General features: G+C 41.4%; 1 protein-coding gene across 2 annotated transcripts; it reads left to right on the forward strand.

The window, feature by feature from the left end:
- Nucleotides 1-1,000: 1,000 nt before the first annotated feature.
- Nucleotides 1,001-20,290, forward strand: MYL1 (myosin light chain 1). 2 transcript variants are annotated; one of them, XM_080398392.1, is made up of 7 exons: nt 1,001-1,291; nt 12,759-12,786; nt 15,971-16,114; nt 17,723-17,896; nt 18,410-18,487; nt 19,014-19,066; nt 19,975-20,290. In XM_080398392.1, the coding sequence occupies exons 1-6, from the start codon at nt 1,172-1,174 to the stop codon at nt 19,040-19,042; spliced, it is 573 nt and encodes a 190-aa protein (XP_080254518.1). In that variant the 5' UTR covers nt 1,001-1,171; the 3' UTR covers nt 19,043-19,066; nt 19,975-20,290. The 2 variants fall into 2 exon arrangements, with proteins under 2 accessions (XP_080254518.1, XP_080254519.1); XM_080398393.1 differs by lacking the exons at nt 1,001-1,291; nt 12,759-12,786 and adding exons at nt 11,561-11,690; nt 12,485-12,509.
- The last annotated feature ends 4,608 nt before the right edge of the window (nt 20,291-24,898 follow it).

Raw genomic sequence — 24,898 nt, forward strand, 5'->3', positions numbered from 1 at the left:
GGAAAAAAGTCTACTGAAAACAGAAAAGCAATCTTTTCCTGAAAGTTGTGTCTCCTGGAGAGCATGAGGAGCAGGGAGGTCCATTAGGAGACTGAGGTTTGTAAAGATGAGTGACACAGGATGGGCAGGCAAACAAGGTGAAAACAGAAGTGCCTCCTTTGCCCGATGGCTAGTTTCCAATCATAAATACATTACAAAAGGAAACCTTTTGTGTGGGAAAATATAATATGCAGCTGATCTCCATTCTATCAGGGCACAGCCTATCCCTAGGAGAGGAAAAAGAAGATCAAAGGAAAAAATTAAAGGAAGCAATATTCAATTTAAAGCACAGTTAACATGATAGAAATGAATAGTAAGAACAGCTGAAAGACACTCAGGGTCTGGGAGAGATGTCTTGGCTGAAGGTACTGCAGTGTTTTCCATATTTGTCTGCTTTATTTTTAAACACCCAGAGCCTTTGCTTGATCAACACTTACTTGTAAAACAAGGAAGCAGAGGAGGAGTGAGTGGCTGTGGGGAGAGAGGCAAATGAGGTTGGAAATTGATGATCTTCCCAGCCATGAAAGTCAAAATTCCTACTTGAAACTGAATCCTCCTGGAATGCTACATAGGCATGGGGGAAAAGGGGAGGGAAGGAAAGAAAGAAGATTTATTACTCAAGCAGAACTGAAATTCAGATGAGAAAAAGAACTGTTCAATCCATGTCTGAATGTCCATGACAGATCTGAAACTGGGTTTGTCATATTCCACTCTCCTTTGTACACATTAAAAAAAAAGAAAAAAAAAATACAGAGGAGGTTGCTGGGGTTTTTTAAGAGGGGGGAAAAAGGGTACCGAAGTCCCTTGATCTTATGAAGCCCTGAACTCCTATATTCCATTTATAGCTCGAGCTGGAATGACATCCCCCTTGATTAGCAAGCTGTCCAATCCAGCTACATGTCTCAGGACTGTATGAGGCACTAAGTGAAATATATATATGCCCTTATAGAGTTTAGCACATTGGGTCCACCTCCAGGGCACAGGCTGTAGCTCATTCTGACCACTGCTCCTCTCCCGGGAACAACTTCTAAGGTGTGGTTGGCTGGTGTTTTGTTTTGGTTTTTTTTTTAAAAAAAAGTGGGTTTTTTTTTTTGTTGGGGGCACCTTTACTTTCAAGTTTAAGCAGCACAAAATGGCACCAAAGAAAGATGTAAAGAAACCAGCAGCAGCACCAGCACCAGCACCTGCACCAGCACCAGCACCTGCACCAGCTAAACCCAAAGAACCTGCAATCGATCTCAAGAGCATCAAGGTAAATGGATGAACGTGTGCTGATTGCAGACCCAAAGGGGAATGTTAGTAGAGACCTGCAGTGAAATGTTGTGTGTATTTGGTTCCGGTTTGGAGACTGCAGTGAAATGAATGAGTAACCTCAGTCAATGGATTTGTTGAGCTGCCTGAGTTTTTGATTGTTTTGGTAGCTGGAGGGGTATAAGGCATGGCGCATGATTTAACACAAGAGCAAAGCCTGGGGATTTCAAAAGTATTTTGGAGTGTGGCCCTCAGAGCTTTTTACCAAATCAGTATCAGTCCGAGCTGTTCAGTAAAGCTAAATTTAAAAGAAAAAAAACCCAACAAAACAAAACCCTCTAAAGCAGGTGCATGAGTACAGGAAAGGGTTACTGAAACTTGGAATGCAATGTTTTCCCATAGCACTGTACTAAAACCAAACCTTAATTTGCAGTTTCCCCTCAAATTCCTGTCAAAATTTTTGCAACCACCTCATGACAATTTGGTCATGTGTTTTGAGATCAGCATGGCTTATCTTTAAAAGCAGAAACAAAACAAAACAGATTTAAAAAAAAAAAAAGAAAGAAAAAAGGGATTTGGCAGTTTCATCTCTTTTCTTTTTATTTGTATTGTACAGCAAACATTGATAGACACCATGAGCTGGAAAGCCATGGATGGAAGCGCTTCAAGTGATTTCCTCTCACCTTTACATATTTGCTCAGAATTTGCAATTTGCTGCAAATCAAAAGCAACAAAGAGGAAGAACCCTTTGGAAGTTTCCCTTTTACTGCATTTCCATTTGATCTTATACTGTCTTCAGACTTTGCATGCCAACCAACATCACTGATTGTTGCCTTGACCCGTCAAAGAAAACTCCTCCGTGTTGAGAAATTCTTTACTTAGGAAAGAGGAGAAGGAGGGTAAGCAGTTAAAGAAATTAAGAGACAGACCAGTTTCTCTGGGTAGAACTATAAATAGTTATTCTCCACCTACCTGACAAGCTGATTGGTCCCAGGACCAATTTGCTAAATTCTACATAAGGAATCATGCCTATTATGGAGAAAAGAAGGACTACAAAGGCTCCTAATAGGACCTACTCATTTTCATCTCATGATGCATTCTGTTTCAAATATCTTACTACATATAGTCCCAAGATCATGACCCATTAGTGAAATTTATTGAAGTTTAATTTTCACAATCAGTAGTCAGTACTTTTCTGAAGCAGTACGTAGCTTCTCACAAGACTGAAGTTGAACCCACTGGCAAAGCAGAACAAGAGGAAATAAAAAAAAGACATTTTCAAGTACTTTGAGCGATCATAGTAAAGACTACACCAAAAGCCCACTGTTTTTGAGAATACTGTCTGAAAATTAGATTAGACCCCGCATTTTGCTCATCTCTAGAGATGAAGGGGAATGCAAGCTAGATTTCCTACTAAGTAATTTAATGTGATTTGATAGCTTTCTATGTCCAGTTCATTAGGAGAAAAGAGAATTTTCAACTCCAGTGATTCTAGCTAATCTTTCTTTACATAAATAGACTTAATAGCATATTACCAGCTAAAAATGGCAGACTGCAGTCTGAGGCATCTCTGCAGTTCACTCCCTTACCCAGACAGCTCTCTATAATGGCAGGAAATATATACTGCTAGCACAGAGAGAACGCTTCTGGTTTTGTTATAGTCAGAATGATAAGAGAAGATAGTCTCCCTAAATTATCTTTCTTTTGAAAATAGTATCAGACAAAACATTTTCCATTTTGAAGAGAGGAGAAAAAACCCTGGATTAGCAAGACAAAACTATTAACACTAACATCAGCACGTAAGGATTGCTATTCCCATTTCCTAATAAATGAAGATATGGATAGTGTGATGGAGGTTACAGGACTACCCTGCAATCAAGTGGGTGGCACAGCCCCCTGCCCTGCATGCTTATTACTAGCATGTATCTTTCTGCAAATACCTCCTCCACTCTTCATCATGCCCTTACCAGGCAAGGAGCAGAGTGCCTCAGAGGTGTTGCAAGGGTGGACAAAGACACACCTCCTTCAACCCCCCCCAGTGGGTGACTCTACCCAACGACACAGCCGTGGCCACAAGGTGATGCAGAAACCTATGCTGCACATGAGGGTGATACGTGTGCCCTCTATCCTTGATCTTCCCCTCTCACTCAAGACCCCCACATCGGGCAAGGGCTGCTTAAGTGGCATCTCCAGTGCTGGGCTCTTCAAGAAGGCACCAGGAACAACCATGGTACTTTTCATCCTGCCTTGGAGCAGGGGCAGGGACTTGACAACCTCCCAGGGTCCCAACCAGCCACCCTGGGTTATCCTTTTTCATATTTTCAGAGCTCAGGCAGTGAAGGGAAACAACATTTTCTTCTAAGTGATTTACCTGGGAGACATGGCAGTCAGCAATCAAAGACTTTTGAGTCTAAACCCAGCCCCTTACTTAGCATTAATTAACCTTGAGTCCTTCCATTCAACTCTTAAAGTCTCAGTAAGGGAAAAGGCACAGAACCAGTTCCAGCAAAACTTTGGAGCCAGGGGTTACTTAAAACTAAGCTTTTGACCAGGACTCAGTGAATGATCCTGTACTGGGGCTCTTTGCACTGATTTACCAGGTGTGGAGTCAAAGCCTCCAGCACTTTGAACAAGAACATCCCCTCCACTCCTCAGGGGAATTGGTGGCCATGCCAGAGCTTGCTACTAATGAGAGGTGAATGGGAATGCCAGGCTGCAGTGCCACGACAATATGAGGAGCCACACGGCAGGCAAACACACACAAAGGCTTTGTTAGCTTTTATAGACATCCAAGCCTCTTCTAACTGTTATAGCTGGAGTGGGTAAGAGTAGAGCTGCCCAATAAGGGTTTACAGCAGCCAAATAAGCCACATTTGGCAGTGCACTTCATTTTAAATTGGCATCAGAGATTGTAATATTCTCCAAAACAAGCAAGGTGGTTTACAAATGTTGGTAGTGATTCTTTCAGTGGTTCCCTTCCTCTCATGTGCCCTGCTTGGCCCATCTGCAGGGAATCTGGTTTTCTGAGCTTTTTGGAGTGCATGCTTTGAAAGTTAGGCTTTTTCTTTTTTCCTTAAGAGATCTCAAGCTGGGTTCTTGCAGATGCAGACATGCCAAAATTGCTTGTCATTATCAGAAGTTGTGGCAGGTCTTTTACTCTTTTCTGGGTTTCCCCTCCCCACCCCACCCCACCCCCCACCCCACCCCCCACCCCCCACTTTAAATTAATCCAATGAAAGCAAATATTTGGTGAGTTGCTAGTACTAATAGCAGCTGGTATGGGATTTTCTATTTTGGAGCACCATCTATTGACTCTAAAACTGAGTAACAGGAATACCTAACTGCTAAAGACTCAAATCTCTAAACTCAGCCCTTTCTCAGCTCACCTTAAGTTACGGTACAACCACCACAGGAAGAGAGTCAACACAGGGAGGGAAAACTTGTTTTTAAATGGAAATGTAAAGACCCTTTCCCCTCTTCTCAAGAAAAAACATAAAATTCAATCTGCTTTGCACAAGCCTTTCCAGACTAAAATGATTATTTCCAATTTTCTTTATTGCTAGCATGGCTTGGATTTAAATGATAAGTACAAAGGTTGAAGATTAAATCATAACTAAGAGAAGAAAAACAGGCCAATGGGTATATCTGAGAGTTACCACCAGGAACCAACCATGAGTAAAAGCAAAATGACCATATGGGTCATTTTCTTCAGAGAACTCCCAGTAGTTCTGTAGTTAAAACCATAGCCAAGGACACTCCCAAAAAGACAGTTACCTGTCTTGTTAGCTTCCTTCTCCCACACAAGCCTGAGTGAGAAGAAACATTTAGTTGATGAACAGCACTACTATGGGTCTATGTCTGCAATATCTGGGATGAGACATTAATGATGAGGATGTCTCATGCTGGGTTTTGCAACTGAGGCAGTGGGAAATGGATAAAATTCATACTGCCCAAATTGGTTTAACAAGAAAAATGTGGGCTTTCCTGCTGGAAATTTAAGCGCCCTTCCTAGCACACACCCCCAGTCCTTGGACTGAGACCAGGCTCATAACATTAACTGAGATGTTTTGGGATCTGGGTGCTGGAGACGCTGAGTGCAGTGCTGCATAGGCTTCTGCTCTGTAGATGGTGATCTGAAAGTGTAGCACCCTGATCCAGTGTCACACCAGGCCCTTTACCTTGTGGATACACCTGTATATCCCCTCTTGAGCAGAAACAGAGATTGGGGTCTTGCAAGTATCCATGGTGTAAGTGAGGTTCATTTGGTACTCAAGGTTTCCCATGCTAGTGTTTTCAAGACTGAAATCCCAGGACACCAATTATGCCATGTCCAACTGCAGATAAGAAACCTGCATCTTTAGGGGAAAAACAATTTAAAGCTATCAACTTGTAGACTTGCTAAGGCCTTGTGTAACTGTGTGATGCATGACAAAGCCTGCTGCATGGAAGCAAACCTGTGTGATCTTTTGTTTTTAAATACAGAGCTCTTAAGGCAGTAAAAATTTCTCCAAGTGTCCTTAATTCTTGTTACATTCATTACTCAAGTAGGTCATCTCTGAACAGACATTGCATTGGATATAACCAGAGAGAGGTAAACTCACTAAAATGCACTGACAGAAAGCTTCTGGGCTGGAGGGCAAGCAGAACAGCAAATGTCAGCTGAAGTGCTGGGAGAGCTATTACACTGCAGACAAACTCCATGTGAAGCTGTGGAGTGAGAACAGGAATGTTAACAGTAGCTTTGCTCATAGGGCTAAGGGCTTTATTAGGAACTGGCAGGTTTTTGCCTGAAATTTTTGGCTCACACCTTCAGATGAAGCCTGATCCAGCTCCAGCAACAACTCCAGAAAGATTCTCTAAGACTGATATACCTGTTGAACAAGGTCACCGGTCCCAAGTGTCCTTTCAAGTAGGAAGAGGACGAGTGCAAACATGACTTAGCCTTAAGAGATACAAAGATGCCCACCTGATGCCATTTAGACCAGCTTCCTGCTACTGCTTTGACCACCGAGATACAGTACCGTTCAGGATCCACCCCAGAGCAGAGCAGCTCCAGCTAAATCCCTTGCCCCTGTAAACCCCGGCACTGATGCCAGACTCACGGTGGCAGTTGCTAAATCACTGCAGAGTCAAGACATGCCATAAAGGTGTCCCAGGACAAGTAACTTGGACATCAGACTCAGCTATACACCAAGACATCCCTGCAGGACATTGCTGAAAACCAGAAGGAAAAGCAAATAGAAAAGCCATCACTATAGTTTTATTTACAAAGTTTTCATATGGACTTTGCCTCCTTATTTTCCTAAAGTGCTGCTAAGCAAGGAGTCCCTCAAAAGTAGTGACTGCCCATATGTATTAGAGACACTTTTTATGTTTGTTAACGTGAAAAATTATTTGGAAAACAGTGAAAATTTTTTTTTACAAGCTCTATTCTTAGTAATTCACAGCTTTAGCAGCATTTATAAATGATACCTTATGGCCTTTGGAGGGTCTGGGGAGTGACAAACTGGAATTTAAAGCAAATTACACAGTAACATTTCAAAAGCTCACAGAGTAATTTCAAGTGTCAACAGTGGTTGTGTGGCAGACACTTTCTCCCATAAACTAATAAATCAAAACAACCCCACAATATTTCTAAAATACTTTTTAAACCCCCAGAGAGCACAGAGTGTAACAGATAGTAACAAGATATTTGAGTTTATCTTACATAAGGCAAGAAGAAGGTGACTAATTTAGCCAATGACAAGTAAAGAAAGAAGCTGTCTGTAAGGAGATATGAAAAAGCCAGTCTGGAAATTTGCCTCCACTTCACTGAGGCTTTATTCCATCTTATACCCATTGCCAAAAAGCACTTTCAACTGGCTGCTTTACCGCATAGTACTTAAATGTCAAGTAGCAATAGTTTAAATAATGTTAATACTCTAACATTGCCACTGGGAGGCATCTTAAAACAACAAATCCCAGAGCCTCACATTTCCTCACACATCCTCTTGATTATACACATTCACACAAAACTAAATGCAATTAGAAAATGGACACTTTCATAAATGAGCACAACTGAGTGCTCTTCCCCCACGAAGCTAATGAAATCTGTTCAAACTGGTATGATCAACGGATCAGCTAGAGCACATTTCACTCCCAAGACATTTCGGAAGGGCACATTAATTAATTGGCAAGGCACATCCAAAAGTTTTTGTACCACTGTAAAGCAACTGTGAAGTTCCAAGCTTTAAAAATAAACAAACTTGGAAGTTACACAGAATGCTTAGAAAAAAACTCAAATTCATCTGCAGTCCATTAAATTTAAAGAGATTTGGAGCTATTCTTCCAAAACTTATGGTATCTCACACAATTTTCTCTCTTGTATTAAGGGTGGTCATTTTTATTGTTTCTTCAATTGTATTTCCAGGCAGCTCTGTTCTCAAAACTGAGCTCTCTTTCTCAAGAGCTCATCTGCTTCTAATATTTTTCCACCTCATAAAAGACATGAGGACAAATCCATCAGACTGTTGGTTCTTACTTAAATGAGAAGTAGCCTCTCTAAAATCTGTGGCATTGATCGTACAAGCTATCGATCTTGGGTGAGAGATGGAAGAATGACAGCCTGCTTTTCAGAGGAGATTGAGAAGTGTGTAATCGAGCATTCAGTGATGTCTACTGGAAAAGATGTGCAGCTGTATTAATCAAGGAGCAGGCATTAATGGTGAACAGTTATCATATGAACTGCTCTAGGCACAATCCTAGTTTATCTCCACCCAAAAATAAAAAGAATCCCTCTAGTCCTGAATAGAAGGCTAAATATACAATGAGTATTCTAGGGGACTCTCCTATTTTCTCCTCTCTGATTTCCCAAGACATCTGATATGCTCTTAGTCTCTGCTACAGATACAGTACCTTGAAATATCTGATGACTGTCCAATGAAATCCTAATATTATTCCCTTCTCTGTAATTTACCCAAAGGGTAACAAGCAGGTGGAGCAGCTGAATGCTTTAACTCCCAGCAGCATCTTTCCCCAGGGCTTTTCACCCTGCCCAGACATTTACACATTTACAGTGAACACAAAGCAATCATCACTCAGCACACCTGTACTCAGCCCCAGTGCCCACTGGCCTAAACAAGTGAGCACAGCCCCATGCTGCAAAGGTCAGGACCCTAAGACCCATGAACAAGTGATTTGGAGGGAAATTAGGAACTTTGATAACAATTTGGAAATAAAGATTCGTGTAGATTGGGTGTTCTACTTAGCTGGTGATAAAGAGTTGCATACAACTCTATTCACCACATCCTATATAAATGGGACCTGGTCAAAATGCCTCTACCTAGCAACAAGATGACTAGAAGGTGGTCACAAACTACACAGGGAAAAGCCTAAATCTTCAAAACAAATGAAAAAAAAACCAAAACACACCACCTTTTGCTTTGTCTATAAACAAGGGATAAGCCAAGTTAGAGAAATCCAGGTCCTTCTGGTCTTTCCATGTGTTGCACTTCCTTCAACTTTTCATTATACTGGGGGGAAGCAGGGCAGGGAGTTCATTATTTTAAGCTGAACTCCCTAAATTTCAACAATATCAACATTTTCCCTAAAGCCCTGAGACTCATCATGTCCTCTGACAATGCATACAACACTGCCAGTATCAGAACAAAGAGCACTGCAAAATATTTCTCTCTACTTTTTGAAGTTTATGAAAGCTCCTTATAGGATCAGAAATTTTAATTGTTTTTAAGTGATGTTTGAAATACTTTCTATAATAAGGCCCTTTGTAGGTGGCCTTACTCAAAGCAAGTAGCATTTTAAGCCCTCAACAGACCCTATTGGCTTAAAGCAGGGTGATCCTTAATTCAAGTGAATGCAACATGCCCGTACTAGAATATTTCATCCCACCAGAACTCTGCCTAGTGAGCTTTTATTCAAGAATCAGCAATAAAATGAAGGGTTGATATGGTGCACTAGTATTTCCTCATCTAAATTCTGAGCCAAAGTCTCACATAGTCAAAAGATCAGCTTATATGTAGATGCTTCTCAGTTTATACATATTTGATAGCCCATTCAAGCCAGATGGCCAATCCAGGTATCAATTTTCTATGCCCAAGACAAATGCACCCAAATTATTTTCTGCTTGACATCTAAAGTCTTTTGAGATTAGTGTTGTTTGTAGCCAACAATAACGCTTACCTGGAAGTAAGCAAAAATGTTCAAGAACATTAATCTAAGTTTTCCTTTAAAAACATCTTTTTTTGTAAACCTGTTTTCCATGGAGCTTTTCCTAGTTGCCAGCACTGGAGAGCAAGAGGCTGAGGGCAGAAGGAAAATTCCGCAAAAGGCAACACACTGCATTGACCCAGGCAACATTTCAGCTCTGCCAAAGCCTTTAGAAGGCTCTTCTATTAATGCATTGGGACTGATGGCCAAGATCTGTATTAGCTTTCTCACCGCCTACATCCTGCCCCAGCCAGTATTAATCAGGAGGTCTGCACTGTGCTAAACCTATGTTAGATAATTCAGAGTCAAGCATCAAACCCCTTTTTGATGCAACCACACCTGATCATGGCTACACTTTGTTCTGAATGCATCCCTGTTCCTACAGGCTAATAGATTAACTATAGCAGAAAAAAACCAAAAAATGATGGATTGACAGTGGAGCCTTTTTCACACTTGGTGTACTTTCAGATATTTCTCCAAAAATGCAAATAATCTGATTGGGTAGAATGTTTTCCAGCTAAAATTCCAGCATGCTTAGAAAATTCTTTGCAGTTCTATCTTTAGTTTTTAAAACAGGAGGTAAGAGGTTAATTTTAAATCAAATATTTTGATCTACTTTGATTGTTCAATTTTTAAAAAATAATAATACAAAAAAACCCAAACAAACAAACCACACACAAAATAAAAAACTCCCCCTCAGTAAAGTTAAGTCTGCTTGGATTTGATTCTTCTTTTCAGAGCCCTCAATATACTGAAAAGAGGCGTTCACAAGTGTTAGGCTTATTTCAGGGTAACTAGGCAGGCTTCAGGAGAAAATTTCCTTCACTAATCACATAGTGTCATTAGAAAATGAGGAGCAGTGAACGCTTAACAAAGGAAATCAATAGAAATGAGGGAGGGAATTTGAGTTTGCAACAGACAGTCTGTTGTCATCACACAACCGTTCCCACCTCTGCTCCATGGCTCTCTTAACCCAGTTGAGATGACGAGGAAATGAAGAAGTTTGGAACAGAGTTTTCTAAACCTTTTAAAATGTCTCACAGCATCAGTTTCAGAGATTTTACATGGGCTTGGAGGATGCTACATGGTGGGACTAGATCTTTGCTACTGAAGAAGCTGCAGCCTGTACCTCCTGCAACCTACCTAGAAACTCTCCACTTGTAGTCCCACCATGACCCCTCCACTCTGCAACCCAAAAAGCAAGTAGCCCTTTCCTCACCATCAGTCATCCTCCCAGTTCACAAAGCCTTTTGGAGGTCTTAACTTCTATCACAGCTTGCCTCCATATCACAAAACCCTCAGTAGTACGACCTTTCACCACACCAATGTGCTCTGAAGCGGCATACTGGTGCCCTGCCTAACCCCAGCCCCAGAGGAAGTGTCCGACAGAGCACAGACTACTGCAAATGCAAATTTCCCACTGACCTGCAGGGTACATTTATGCACCAGCCACTAACCTAGCAACACAGGATCCAAAACAGGGATAATTTTTCCCTGAAAAATGTTCAAAATTTGGAAAACATGACCAGTGAAGAGGAGGACCTTCACAGTTGGACACCACCTCCATCAATGAGTTAATCTTCTGCTTGGTACCAAGAACTGGATCACACTGAGCAGACCAGGAGCAGCACACTCATCTAATGCTGAGAGCTATATTAACCTCACAAGGGGGTGAGCAAACCCCAGCAATGGTACAAGGACCATCCAGCTGCATCTAACACACAGCCTGTGTGCCACATGTAAAACCAGCCAGCTGGGCAAACACGTGGCACTTCTCACCCTCAGTGCTCCTTGCTCACTGACTTCATAGTGTATCGGAGAAATAGAATCCTTCCCTATAAGGAAGTCCTAGTGGGTCTCGACTCGGAATATCTCCTCTTGACAGTATGGACCCAGAAAGTGCTGACATGAATCAAACTTACTGCTTGCCACTCCCTGCCCCTCTCCAGCCTCCTAAAAATAGCCATCATAAGATGTCGATCAAGACATGGAGCCTCCTGTCACTTTGCCCTAAGAAAGCTAAAGAACTCGTCGAGGGGAGGGACCGCTTCCTTCTGACACCTAATCCAGGCAATGCCGTCAGCACCGCCAGATAAATAAGGGGAAGAAAGGCCAGGAAAGTAGGACCACTCTCAGGACCTCTCAGCTAATCCCTCCTGCACGTCTGCTGCTCTTCTTCCCAACTCTCAGCCATGGTGGGTCCACTAGAAAGCTAATGGTTAGCAGTGAGCCAGTGTATTTTACATAAGTAGATCAGACTTCTCGCTCAAGTTACTTCTAAGGGGGGGAAGGACAATCTAGAAAACAGTTTAGATTTTGCTTGGCTTTCCTCCTTAAACCTTAAAGACTATGTGAGGTTTTCCAGTCAGCCTCAACTTCTGCACCAGGCAATAGTAGATGTGCAGCTCCTGTAGCTTCAGACAGAACAGTTACAATTCGCTAGTGCTATCTGCTAAGCTTTCTATTACTTATTTTTTTAAAAAAAAATCTGATGCAACTTGCTAAAGTGGCAAAGGAAAATAGTAATATATTTATGTAAGAAAATATAGTTTAGTACTTTATGAAACAATGTACTGTCAAAACCTAATTTGAAACACAAATGTTAAGGGAGTCATTTGATTTCTATGTTAATGTAAAAAAAGCTGCTTGTTAAGCAATTTTACTTCAAATGGTCTTAGTAAAACAGGTCTATACTAAAACAGTAAGTGACCTGATGGTACATTAGCGACTTTGTTAGTTAAGAAACTAGATTTTCATTGCTTCTAGCCACAACCTCGGCTTTCCCTGGGATGCAAATTTTAATGGAATCTTTAAGAATAGACCTGGTGATGCATTTTTACAAGAGAAGTTGCTAGTTCAGGTTGCTATGGCCTAATTATGTTAGGTAAGACAAATGTGAGAGCACTCAGCTGCTTTGTGCTATTTGCTTTCTCTCAGTGCATTTTCAGCAGTACTAGCTCTTTTTCTCTCTCTTTTTTCCCAACTGCAGTCCTTCACTCCTGACCAAATTAATGGTAAGTGAAATAAAAGTTAAACTTTAACAAGGGGCGGGAGGGGAAACATAATGGCTACCAAATGATAAATATTCACTAGTCTTAACAGCTCTTTTGCTACCTGCGTTACTTCTGCACATCTGAAAGGCCCCATTTTTGCTGTTTTGGAAGATGACTCAAGGATTGAGCTGGATGCTTTAGAAAACAAACAGGTTCTCCCCCAGCCCCCCCTTCCTAAGCTATTTTTTGTGATTGATTTCCTTCCAACAGATCGAGTTCTCCAAGGAGCAACAGGATGGTAAGTTACAAGAGAGCTGGTGTGTTTTACATGTATGTGGGTTCAGAGAGGACCTACAGGCTCAGAAGTTCAACCTTTATGAACAGATGAGCTAGGACTTCAGCTGGTATAAATCACCAGACCCTTGACTTCAGAGGAGCAGTGCTGACTTCTGTTGAACAAGAATTTGATTGTAGATTTAGGTATAATTTATCTGGGTGCTTATGTGCTGCCCAAGCTGAGAAGTTTAAGCCATGATACAAAGAGGAAATATGCTAGTGTTACCAGCTCTACTTTCTGAACATTTTTCAGTTGTGCTCCTGTACTGGCCATTCACAAGGATGCTGAAAATGGGTCTTGCATTTGAAAGTCATAGGGGAAATAGGCAGATGAAGGACAACAGAAAGATGGGGTGGGCTGAAAATTTTAGGTAGCTGCAGTGACATTGCAATTTTACATGAACAGGAGATGCAAGAGGCCTACATGTCACTTTTGCCAGGAGGTGTTGTGGTAAGGGAGGAACAAAGGCTATTTTACTATAAACACATTTATGAAACAAGGAAATGGTTAGCAAATAAGTGACTTGTGTAAACTGTTGCTTATAAACACAATACTCCGAATATGATGCAATTCTTGAGCATCTTGCTGTATTCTTTGCTTCACAGCAGCAACAAGTTCCATTATTTTTTTTCTAGAAAGATCTGATTAAAAAATGTGACATGAACAAAAATTCCCACTGAAGCTTTGGAAGCCTAAGCTGGAGTGTTTAAAATATCCTAAAGATGTATTTGGGCTATATTAAATAACATAGGTTTAAAAAAAATGTCAAAAATTCGGTAGCAAATATAGTAGACTTCTCACTGTGAACAAAGTATTTAGAATGGAAGACACAAGGATTTACTAGAAATCCAGAGGGAGAGGAATAGCTAGAAGCAGGTCTTAAGAGAAAGCCCTAAACTTCCTGAATACCAGCCTGCTCTGGGTTACACAGTCAAAGCAATAAGGACAGGTATAGTGCAGGAGACTGGAAACATTTCTCCTCCTGCAGTCCAAATACTCCCTGTCACAAAGAAAATTATTTGGACTCCTTCCCACTTTTTAGTTCCAAAACTTTTACAAAAGTGTTGGGAGGATTCGTGGAAAAATGGCATCAATTCGAAGCTGCTGGCATATATAACAAAGCAAAATATTTCTTTCAGCTTCCTTACATATTTCAGATCATCCAGCTGCTGTAATGCTGAGATGACTGAACCAAGCAATGGAGCAATTAAAAGCTACTTGACAGAGGGAGAGTTTCCCAGGAACAGAGATGTCCCACCCTCAGTAACTATTTCCATCCACACAGGCTGACGCACCAGCAGCTGAGTAATACCCTCCTCAGAGAGGGACTTTAGACATGCTTACCCCAACAGATGGATAAACTAGGACTAGCTTTAAATAAAAAGAAAAACCCCACAGCAAAGATAATATTGCAGTGAAACGCATGCCTGAGATACAAAAATAAAATCAGGCCTTTTCTTCAAGCTGGGAAGCAGCATTCAGAATCCAGCAAACATAAAACTTCACGGGATTTACAGAACAGAGAAACTCTCCTGATGGCTTTGCTAAGAGCAAACTGGCATTGTTTTACACCTCACTCTGGCTAAATGTCATTAATGCACCAGATGAAAGATTGGATCATACGGTATAAATCAGTACAGTTCTATTGACCTCAGCTGCTAGAGCAGGAGCTGATATCAAGTTGGTATATTGTAGTAGGAAGCTCTAAACAGCTCCAGAAGGCCTTGATTTCATACCCTGCAATAAAAGCTGTAAGGGGAGAGGGTTAGCAGTAAAGGGTTATAGGTCTCTCACATCAGACAGTAAGAAGATTAGTTTCAGATGTATTAGTTTACAGCCTAGCAGGCCAACATTGTGTATCAGCAGTTTTATTGGGTGCTAGCAACTCCTCCACTAAAGCAGTATATGGATGGCAAAAGCAGGAACCTAAATACCTCTGCATCACACGTCCCCAGCACAAGATGAATGAAGACATGATTTGAAATGTGGCTTATTACTCCTAAATCTGCCCCAAGGCACAAAGAACATTCCACCTACACAAGCTGCGAAACACAAAGCCTGTCTAGCTGCTAGAAGTGCATCACAGCCAAGGGAAAGCGATTTTGCTTGGCTTACTTGGAGCTAAAACACGGCACCATCACCATCAGACACTGCAATGCAGAAAAGATCAACAGCACAGTTCAAGATGCTCTTGACATAAGAGGTTTGAAGATAGCTTTTTAGCTAGATCCTTGCCCCCCACCTCTTTTTTAAAAAGCATGTTTCTTTATTCAACAAATTCTCTTGAAAAACTCTAAAAATACAGTAAGATGATTAACATGGAACTTTGCAGCAGAAGATGAAGACTGGCAATGCAATGAAAGCAACTGTCTATGCTGATTTTTGTAGCAGAAATGTCTGTAGCAAAGATGAAATAAGCGAACATTGATCACTTGGCAGCACTGAAAGAAGCAAAACCTCAAAGTGTATGCACTGCAAAAGCACTGGAATAAGGCACCACACAAGTACTGCCAACTGGAAAAGCTGGATATACATGCATCTGTAAGAAGCAGGGACAGACCTCAAAGGGAAGAGGGAGCAAATATGGGTAGAAACGTCATTGTAAGGCACTTTTAAAGGAAAACAAAGGTAGAAACATTTGAAATCTACCTTCAAGGTTCCCATTAGCATTGTGTAGTTGAGATGCTGGGATTGCAGGCAGGACTCATCGAAGCAGTCAGATGTTTTGCACCGCTAGGACTTTGACAGAAGGGTCTCAGTCCACTGGTGAGATAAGGTGGAGTGGATAACATTTTTGCCTTCTGCTGCTATGTCATGTAAAGAAACCTGCTCTTGAATGGCAATGTGTTGTAGAAAGCTTATCTTTCCCCATGCTTAAAATAACTGTGGGGTCAATCGCAAAACTATTGATGGCTATTAGCGCCAGGAAAGCTGTGAAAGGTAGATATAAAAGTTTAAAAATAGTGAAACCAAAATGCCAGAGGGGAGGAGTTTTTTCTTGGGATTGTGGGCCAAAAATTCCCCTGGCTAACTCCCCTGGAGTTGGTGGAACAGTGCCAGGTGACAACAGGCTCACATCTTTGTCAATACAACTTTTCAATAGGGAGCTGCCTGGCTCAATTTAACTGTTACTCTCCCCTTGCAGACTTCAAGGAGGCCTTCCTCCTCTTTGACAGGACTGGTGATGCCAAGATCACCCTGAGCCAAGTTGGCGATATCGTCCGGGCACTGGGGCAGAACCCTACAAATGCTGAGATCAACAAGATCCTGGGCAACCCCAGCAAAGAGGGTAAGTACCCTACAGTCTCTCATGAGCCCTTCCTGAGGCTGAGGAGTCACAATATAGTCATCAATAGTCACAGCAGGAGGGAGAAGAGCTTTTGTTCTGATGGGGAGCAAGGGGGACTCTGCAGCAACAATACACAGAATTTTTCCTGTTCCTTTATGATGATGATGGGGAATACTGTTCTCAGAAAGAGGAAAACCTTCTTCTTGAGAGAATTCTATGTAGGGACCATTTTGGTATCAACTTGGTGTAGGTGTAACACACTCATTGCTGCTCACAGCCCATTTGTGCCCCAGCCCTTGCTGAGGAGCTGCAAGTCCATTTCTAACAGCTGATACTCAGCCCTTCAGGTCCTTCCAGTGCAGGATCTTCTGCAGAAGCCAAGACATTCCCTGGGACTGGAAACCCACCTGTATATTTCTGCTGACTGGGGTGGTCTGCTCAAAGCTCCTACAAACCTAGGCATGCTGAGGCATATTTTGGCCATTTATTGTAGTGGCCATTTTCTATTTCCTTTTTTCTACCCCCTTAGAGGTAAGAGAAATTGTAAATACTGTAGTCATCTCTTTCTAACAAGGATGTAGCTGCAGGTGATCCCTGATTTCAGTCATGCAGAACCATATTAAGATGGACTAAATTATATTCAGACCCTCAGGCCTGGTAAAGATGGCTCTGAGGAACAATGCAGAAGACCAAAGTTAAGCATTAGCACCAGCAGGAAGCACTGAGCAGAGGACTAACACAGAGGTGAGACCATGACAGTACTTTAAGTGACTACAGCAATAACTGACAGTGATTTTGATACAGCTGCATAGCAAAATAGTTTCTGTAACAATTATATACTCAAAAAATCTCTCACATCTTTCAATCTATTGTATTTCATCACTGTCCAGATGAAGGCTGCTCTTTGAAAAGATCCATACAAATAAAAAAAAGAAGAAAAATCCTTTTATTTGGCAGCCTTGCTCCAACAAAAAAACATTTGGGGAAGGCCTCACTGAGGACTACAACTTCTGGCTCATGACAACAAACGGGTTAGATGCCCTAAGCTTGTGAGCCCTGAACATGTCAATAGTAAATTTGGACACCACCTCCACTAAACATTCCTATTTTTGATTAGTTTATTATTTTGCTAACAGTCTTTGCTACCACATCCAAGAGACCCTGAAGATGTCAGTAACATGTCAGCAACATCAGGGGTTTGTCTAAGTCACAACATTACCTTTTCCCACTGTTGGGGTACAAGATTTCTCTTTTACTGTGTTCTGCAGTTCCCCAACTCCCCAAATCTTTACAAAGATCAACTCAGACAGCAAGTTTCATTTCTGAACGGAAAATACAACATGCACATAAGCATATAATATTATGTGAGAAGAGGGCTGGAGCAAGGATGTGGGAAAAAAAATAAAATGGATGTGAAAACTAACTCCCACAATAAGAAAGAATCCAGATTCTACAAAGGCCCTGTCAAATCCCAAAGCAAAGACTAAAGTAAAGAATGGAAAGAGGTATGCAAATGAGGTAGGAGGTCCTCCCGTATTTCAGGGCAAATATCCCAAAAGAACAGACATAGAAATATCTAGCATGTGGCAACTGGTGCTTTCTTTCCAGAGATGAATGCCAAGAAAATTACTTTTGAAGAGTTCCTACCCATGTTGCAAGCAGCTGCTAACAACAAGGATCAGGGTACCTATGAAGACTTTGTTGAAGGTCTGCGTGTCTTTGACAAGGAAGGCAACGGCACAGTCATGGGGGCTGAACTCCGTCACGTACTGGCTACACTGGGTAAGGGATTATTGTCTCTGCGAGCACTTTTAAAATCACTGCTGTTTGAAGGCATGAGAGAGGGAGGAAAGATATTCTAACCAACTTGGAGACGTAGGAGGCTACAAAGCCAGACAAGATTCTGGGTTTCCTAACTGTGAATCCACAAGGAAAGCAAACACAAAACTCAGTAGAAAGTCCAAAGGAAAAGCTTTTGTTTATTACTTCTAAATTAAGACTAGGTATCAAAAGTGTTATTTGAGGAATAGAGAGGAAGGCTGTAAGCCTCAGTGATGTAATGCACGTGGACAACGGTAGAGGATTTGCTGCATAGTTTCTTTACTCTGAAGGAATAACTAGAACCCCTGACTATATGCAAGTGCAAAACTTCTAAAGAAAGTTAAAATTAATGCTCACTTCATATATAGGTCATTTTATTACTAACTCAGGCAAAAAAGGGAAGCCTTTGCAAAAAGGCTGTAGAGTTCAGCTCAGCTGCGTGAAAGAATAAACCAAGCTCTCTCCACTCTCCAGGTGAGAAGATGACAGAAGAGGAAGTAGACGAACTCATGAAAGGTCAGGAAGACTCCAATGGCTGCATCAACTACGAGGGTAGGTGCAAGAGTTCAACACCCTCTCACTCTACATTTCTTCTCTCTCTCACTCGCTCTCTTGACTTTCATTGCAGTTGGCTTTTAGCTTCTCAGGCAAATCAGTCAGACAAAGCTACAGCTGAGTTAGGTCGAAAGGCTTATGCATGAAAACAACTGTTGCAATATGCTTTGCCTGCTGTCACACCACTCAGACTAAGCTCAGCCAGAGCAGAGAAGGCTACTTCAGTCAATGCCAGATTTCTAGACTCTCTGACTGTGTAGAGCAGTTGCAGTAATTGGAACCAATCCTATAGTTAATGCTTAGGCAAAGTGTTCTATTTGCCATATAATTAGTCTTATTAAGCAGGAAGAGAATTTGTACAACATTAAACACTTAAAACTTTCTATCACATTGTTGGGTCAAATCTGATCAGGAACATGTATTTTCAATGCCATCAGCTCATGAACAGCTGTTATTTTAAAAGGTATCCCCCAAAGTAACATTTGCTGCTTCTTCTAACTAGCATATCTGTATTTTTCCACAGCATTTGTAAAGCACATCTTGTCTGTCTAAGTGGACTTCCCCAGATACCAAATGGTACGTTGTTCTTATTTGCACACTTAATTTTGCCTGTCTGCTATGCTTAAAGACTTCTACATGCTCATGGCCAGATATAGGTTGTGAAACCAATATGACACCACCTTCCCAATGATACAAGCAGAAAAGGATACTGCTGTCCAAGAGCAAAGAAAGCAGGAGTGCTTGTTCCCAGTTCTATAACTGGTTGGAAAATGTGTTTAGTGAATTTTTCAAGCATATCCAAATTGTGAAAAGAAATGTTCAGTTTATTCATGAGTATAGAAGTGCTCAGGCTTAAATATCACTCTAGATCTCTGTTGTCATACAAAATCAGAGTTTAAACTATGCAAACTGGCAGCCTGAGACATTTATCCTACAAGCACATTGAGATTTTGTTTTAGAAAAGGAAATCAAAGCAATGCCTTCTGATAATTTATAAGTTTCTGTAAAGACAGAGTAGCCTGAATACTTGTGAGAACTACTGAGAACAGCTTTTTAAACAAAATAATCACCGGAAAAAGAGTATTCTAACAGTCATGATCAATAGTTAAAAGGGCTTCAAAAGTACCCAGTCATTTAGCAGTTCTACAAGTAAGGAAACAAAAAAACCACCACCAACAACAACAACAAAAAACAAAACAAAAAACAACAACAAAAAAAAAGCAAAAACCCCAGCACTACAACCTTGATATGCTGCCATTTTGTCCAAAGAAAAGCCCAGCAGCTGTCTTTAAAATGCAAACATAAAATATTTTGGGTCTGTGGGTTTATTTGAACCATTAATTATTCTATACAAGGGAAGATATATTCCAAACTCCTGTATGAAACACCACCTCAAAACAAAAAACAAGGGCTCAGTTTGTCATTTTCAAAGTGTTTCTTCAGCCAATGTTGACCTCAAGTCCAACTCTCCCATTCCTTCCCAGAATAAGTCAAATTCAGAAAGACCAGATGGCACTCAAGATTTGCCTGAAAGTCTGTCACCATCAACATGGAAACTGCATAGAACTGGATAACGTGCCTCCAATCCCACCACTTTTTACCAGTACATCCATTTGTATCACCTCGGGGTCTCTACATTTTCATTTAAAAAAATCACTGAACTTTCACAAGGACAAGCTAGATGGAATAAACTGCTACCATCCAGGATCCATCCATCCCAAGCATGTTTTTCCATGTTGTTTGCATTGAAACAATGTAATCTCTTGGAAAAAATAAAGTATCAATAAATCCCTGTGGTCACTTTGTGGCTATAACGTCTTTTTTAACTCTGAAGTTTTTCAAACCCACTCAAAGCAGCACTCAGCACTTAATTTGGTGGGTTTGGGTTTTTTTTTTTTCCTTTTTCCTGTGTATTGTATTTCACCAAATTAAGTTTTATGGAAAGAAAATATATAGATACAACTCCAGGAGGTCACTCTATTTAGTCTGAATGAAAGGTGTTTTCTTTGGGGACTGGGAGGAGGAATAATTAACAAACTATCTCAGCACTTAAACGTTTTTGGGAGGAGACTTGGTAGCTGGTGTCAGAAGAGCGCCCAAGGTGTCACCTGCCCTGGCACACCAGGCAAGACCCAAAACCAGCTAGGGTGGCCCTGCTGTGGGGGTCTACACAGAGCCACTCCTCCCAGCAAAATCTCTGTAATGCTGCAACAACAGGTCCACAGCACTGTTAGGAAAGGGTCCTAGCTACCACCTGTATTCATTGCTTTAAGGACAACTAGAAAAAGCAATCAGAAATACCAGCCACCCTAAAAGGCTCTGTATCTGGAACCAGCCCTGGGGCTTTCATTCACTGGGCAATGGCAAGAGAAGCCCAATTAAGCCTTTTGCAATGACAGTGGGAATAGCCATTGCTCAGGAAAGTATTGTTACCTGCACATCTCCCTGCCCTTAAATGTAGCTCCTCTCTCTTATCCTTAAGCGTTCATGGAACTGTCTTAATCCCCATCTGAGCGTCAGCTTGTTCTATTAAAATCCAACTTCACCTTATTAAGTTACTACATATGAAATGACCATAATTCAAGTGCCAACAGGTGCAGCAGGGCACAGCGAGGGTGGCTGGCACCAGAATAAACTGCAGCCCTTGGAACAGCAGCTGTCTCTTTTCTGAGGCTTCCCAAAAAATCTCCCATTTAAACCCTCACCATGCTGGTTGACAGGGCCAAATGAATCTCTGAATTATACCCTGCCCAGAGGCTCATGCCAGCAGGTAGTTTACAGGGGACTGCAGTTTCTACATGCACAATGGGAAAACCCCTTAACAGATGGAAGAAAGAAAAGGTAGTTGTTATTTAACCTTATTCTAAAAAGGCAATGAAAAAAGCACGAGATACATTAAAGCAAGTTATTTATAGGGACTCAGCCTGGAGGGCACTTCTTCAAAGGACACCCTACTGTTCCTCAACATACTGCCTATATACACAGCCTCCATGTGGTTCCTCTTTCCAAGAAACTGCAGATCTCAGTTGCTGGGAAAGCAAACAAACAAAACCCAAAACATTTTACCATATATGCTGTAATCCTCCTTTTTACACTGCCCTGTCACGCTGCATTGACATGTAGTCACAAAACCAGCCAAGTCCAAGGTTGGAGACAGCTTTAAAGGAAAGGCTGAAATTTCCATCAGATTTTCCTTTCTGAAACTGCAAATGTTAATAATTCTAAAATATCCAGGGCCCAAGCCTGGATAACTAACAAAATGGGATGACTTCTCATCACTGCAGAAGCAGACAGATTTTTAAGCCACCCATCTTTAAAAACTCACATTCATATTTCTGTCATGAGACATAACCAACCTGAACTTTAATTGCAAGGAATCAAGGTAACGTTACTTACACTACTCTCACTCCTCAAAAATTAAAGCAGAGATAATTTTTACAGACAAACCAGATGAAAATGAAGAGAATACCTCTTTCACATTAAGCTGAGACTGAGTCTCAAGGTATTTCATAAAGCTGCACAGGGAATGGACTTCTTTGCTATTCAAAGGTTTTAGTAATTTTAGAAAGTCCCCACCCCAAATTTAGACATACACAAATATCTGGAAAAATGTTTATGTTCTTATAAAACAAAAACATTAATAAAGAACGGCAAACTCCTTATATATTAACCTCTGTCAGCTATTGACAGCTTCAACATAAACAATTTTTTTTTGTTATTTATTCTGAAAATATAGAAACAAGATGTTTTAGAAATTTGATGATGTGGGGGTTTTTTTAATTGAGAAACACACCAAACCCTCTCTTACATTCAGCTTTAATTTCATCAGTGAATACTATCCAAAAGATACCAAACCCAAAAAGCACAGTTTGGAAATGCCTGAACAGCTCTGGTGACTCATCCGTAGGAGAGCAGGGAAACCTACTTTGCCCCAAAACTGTTGAAAGGTTGAACTTGTTTCAGCCTACTGCCCTCATACTTGAGCGCCATTCAGAGCTCTGCTCCTGGGGAACGCTCCTCAGAAAAAGGCTGCTTCCTCTTTTATTTTTTGTTCACCTAAGGAAAGAAATACTTTGCACAAGAAGTACCGCTGCACTCCCGTGTGGCACATGATGCACCATGACAGAGCTACTCCTTTACCCACAGAGACTGAAAACCCCGGCAGCTGGGGAAGGCCGCCCTGCGTCTACTCAGGCTCTGAATGGAAAAAGTAATTCTCGTCCCTGTCATCCGACACCTCTTGCTATCATTACATTTGCTTTGTATTTTAAATAGAACATTGTTAATGAACATACTTTCCACTACTCAACGAAATTGACAGTTTAACTCCTCGGGAGCCAGGCTAAATCCCCAGAGAAAGGTCAAGCTGCAAAACACTGGTCCTTGGTATGCAGCATGAGACACAGTGACCAGCACTGTGGAGCAGGCACCCTACAAAACTAAGGTAGAAAGGTTAGAATGATTGAGGAGAGGTGGTCACCCAGCCCAAGAATGTAATTCTGCTCTTGACACAGGCTGTATTCATCAAAGGTGAGCTACCATCACACAAATGAGCAAAGATATCTCCACAGCTGTTTCTGCCAGGCCAGGGATAGCCAAGCTGCCCCTCCAAAAGGGGAATTTGTATGCACTGAGCAGAACGGATTTCAGACAGCAGGGAACTGCAAGACAGCATTCCCTTCTCTGTCTAGCACTGCTCAAGAGTCCGAATGCTAGGATAGGAAAAGGAAGAGGCTGTTTCATACTGCTCATGGTGCTTTGCTTTGGAGATATCCCAGACCCAAATGGGCTTGCACAGCCACTGACATTATCAACACCCACCAAAGAGACAACCAGGCACAGCCTCCTGTCCCTTTTGCCCCACTCACAGGTGCCTTCCTTTTACATGCAGGAGTTGAATGTCAAAAACATGAACACTGGGCTCTTAAAAGGAACAAATATTTCTGCACTCCAACAATGTGCTTCCTAGTGTTGGACTAGATTTTGATTTATTTTAGAAGAATAGTCTCTAGCCAGTGGTTGGTGCAGTTCTTTGCATAAACAGAGACCAGATGGACAAAAAGGGGCATTTATCCAGGGCAACAAAGTACAGCAGTCAGGCATGCCTGACATGTCAGGAGTTATTTACTGGTCTTACAGCACCTGCGTGTTGTATACAGCATGCTCCACCCACTGCCCCAAGCTCATCTGGGCAAAGGTTGTACAGACACACCTCACAACCCTCTTTGCATAGCTTTCTTTACTCACTCCCAGGAGCTGCTAGACACTGGGCATTCCTCCCTCCCACCTAGGAGGGAACCAAGGAAGCACAACAGCAGCTGTGTCACTCTTCCCTAGAGAAGGAATGAACAGAAAGTGCACTAATTGACCCTAACACTGCAGGAGCCAGCACATATACTCAACTGCCACCTCACAGCATCAGCCCAAGGCTCTGAAGATTTGCCACTACTCAGAAGCATCTCCAACACTTTTACACAATGTGATTATTTTGTATTACTGAGGTGCCTGACATCTTCATATAACACTGCTTGGGTCCTTCACGTGGTTGCTAGCCCCAGCCTTCATGCTGTGATGGCAAACCCAAGAGGAGAAAGTTTGGCAAAGAAGTCTGCTTTCTGCTCACACCATGAAGCCCTCTCAGCCTTCATATCCATCTTCTTTATGTTAGTACTGAGGTATTAAAAAGCCACAGTGTGTACAACACTCCTGTCTGAACAAACTCCACAAAGATAACCCTCCCAGTGACATAAACTTGCTTCCACACCAAAATATTTTCCTTTTTCACATAGCTCCCCTCTTATGGTATTTCATACCATTAATACAAGAACAATCAGCAGGTTTTCAACTAAACCTTCTCGGGTTTTAAATACAACATGTTCAAACAGTCTTCTTCAAAGTATTGTCTTAACTATTCATGCAGTTCTGCTGCAGATTTAAATCTACTCCCTTCTTCTGCTGGGGAGGCTGACTTTTATAGGGATACAAGGAAGTACACAAATGCGTAGTGAAGATAAGGTGCTTCCTTAGTAACCTATTACTTCTCATTTACATTCTCATTTACCCAGACACTTATATTTACTTCAAAATAAATTCTGAAATGTTGCTGAAAATACAAAATTTCACTCTGACATCTACTTTCTAGATTAATTGACACAGTATATATCAAACCATGGTTTATCAGAGAATTAAACTGAACTTTCTATAACCATAATCTATGGTTTGGGAGGATGGTATAGATTAGTTCATAAACATTTCATTTCTCCCTCAATGTAGCAATAATGGGTAGCAGCATTCCTAAATCAAACTGTTTATTGCAAAAGAAAGGCTATTGCCAATCCTCTGGAAAGGCCTTGCACTAAGAAATGAGTAAGGGAGATTGATAAAAGCAGTAAAAATGTATGTGCATAT

Source organism: Falco punctatus (assembly GCF_963210335.1).
Source record: "Falco punctatus genome assembly, chromosome: 8".
Classification (NCBI taxonomy): domain Eukaryota; kingdom Metazoa; phylum Chordata; class Aves; order Falconiformes; family Falconidae; genus Falco; species Falco punctatus.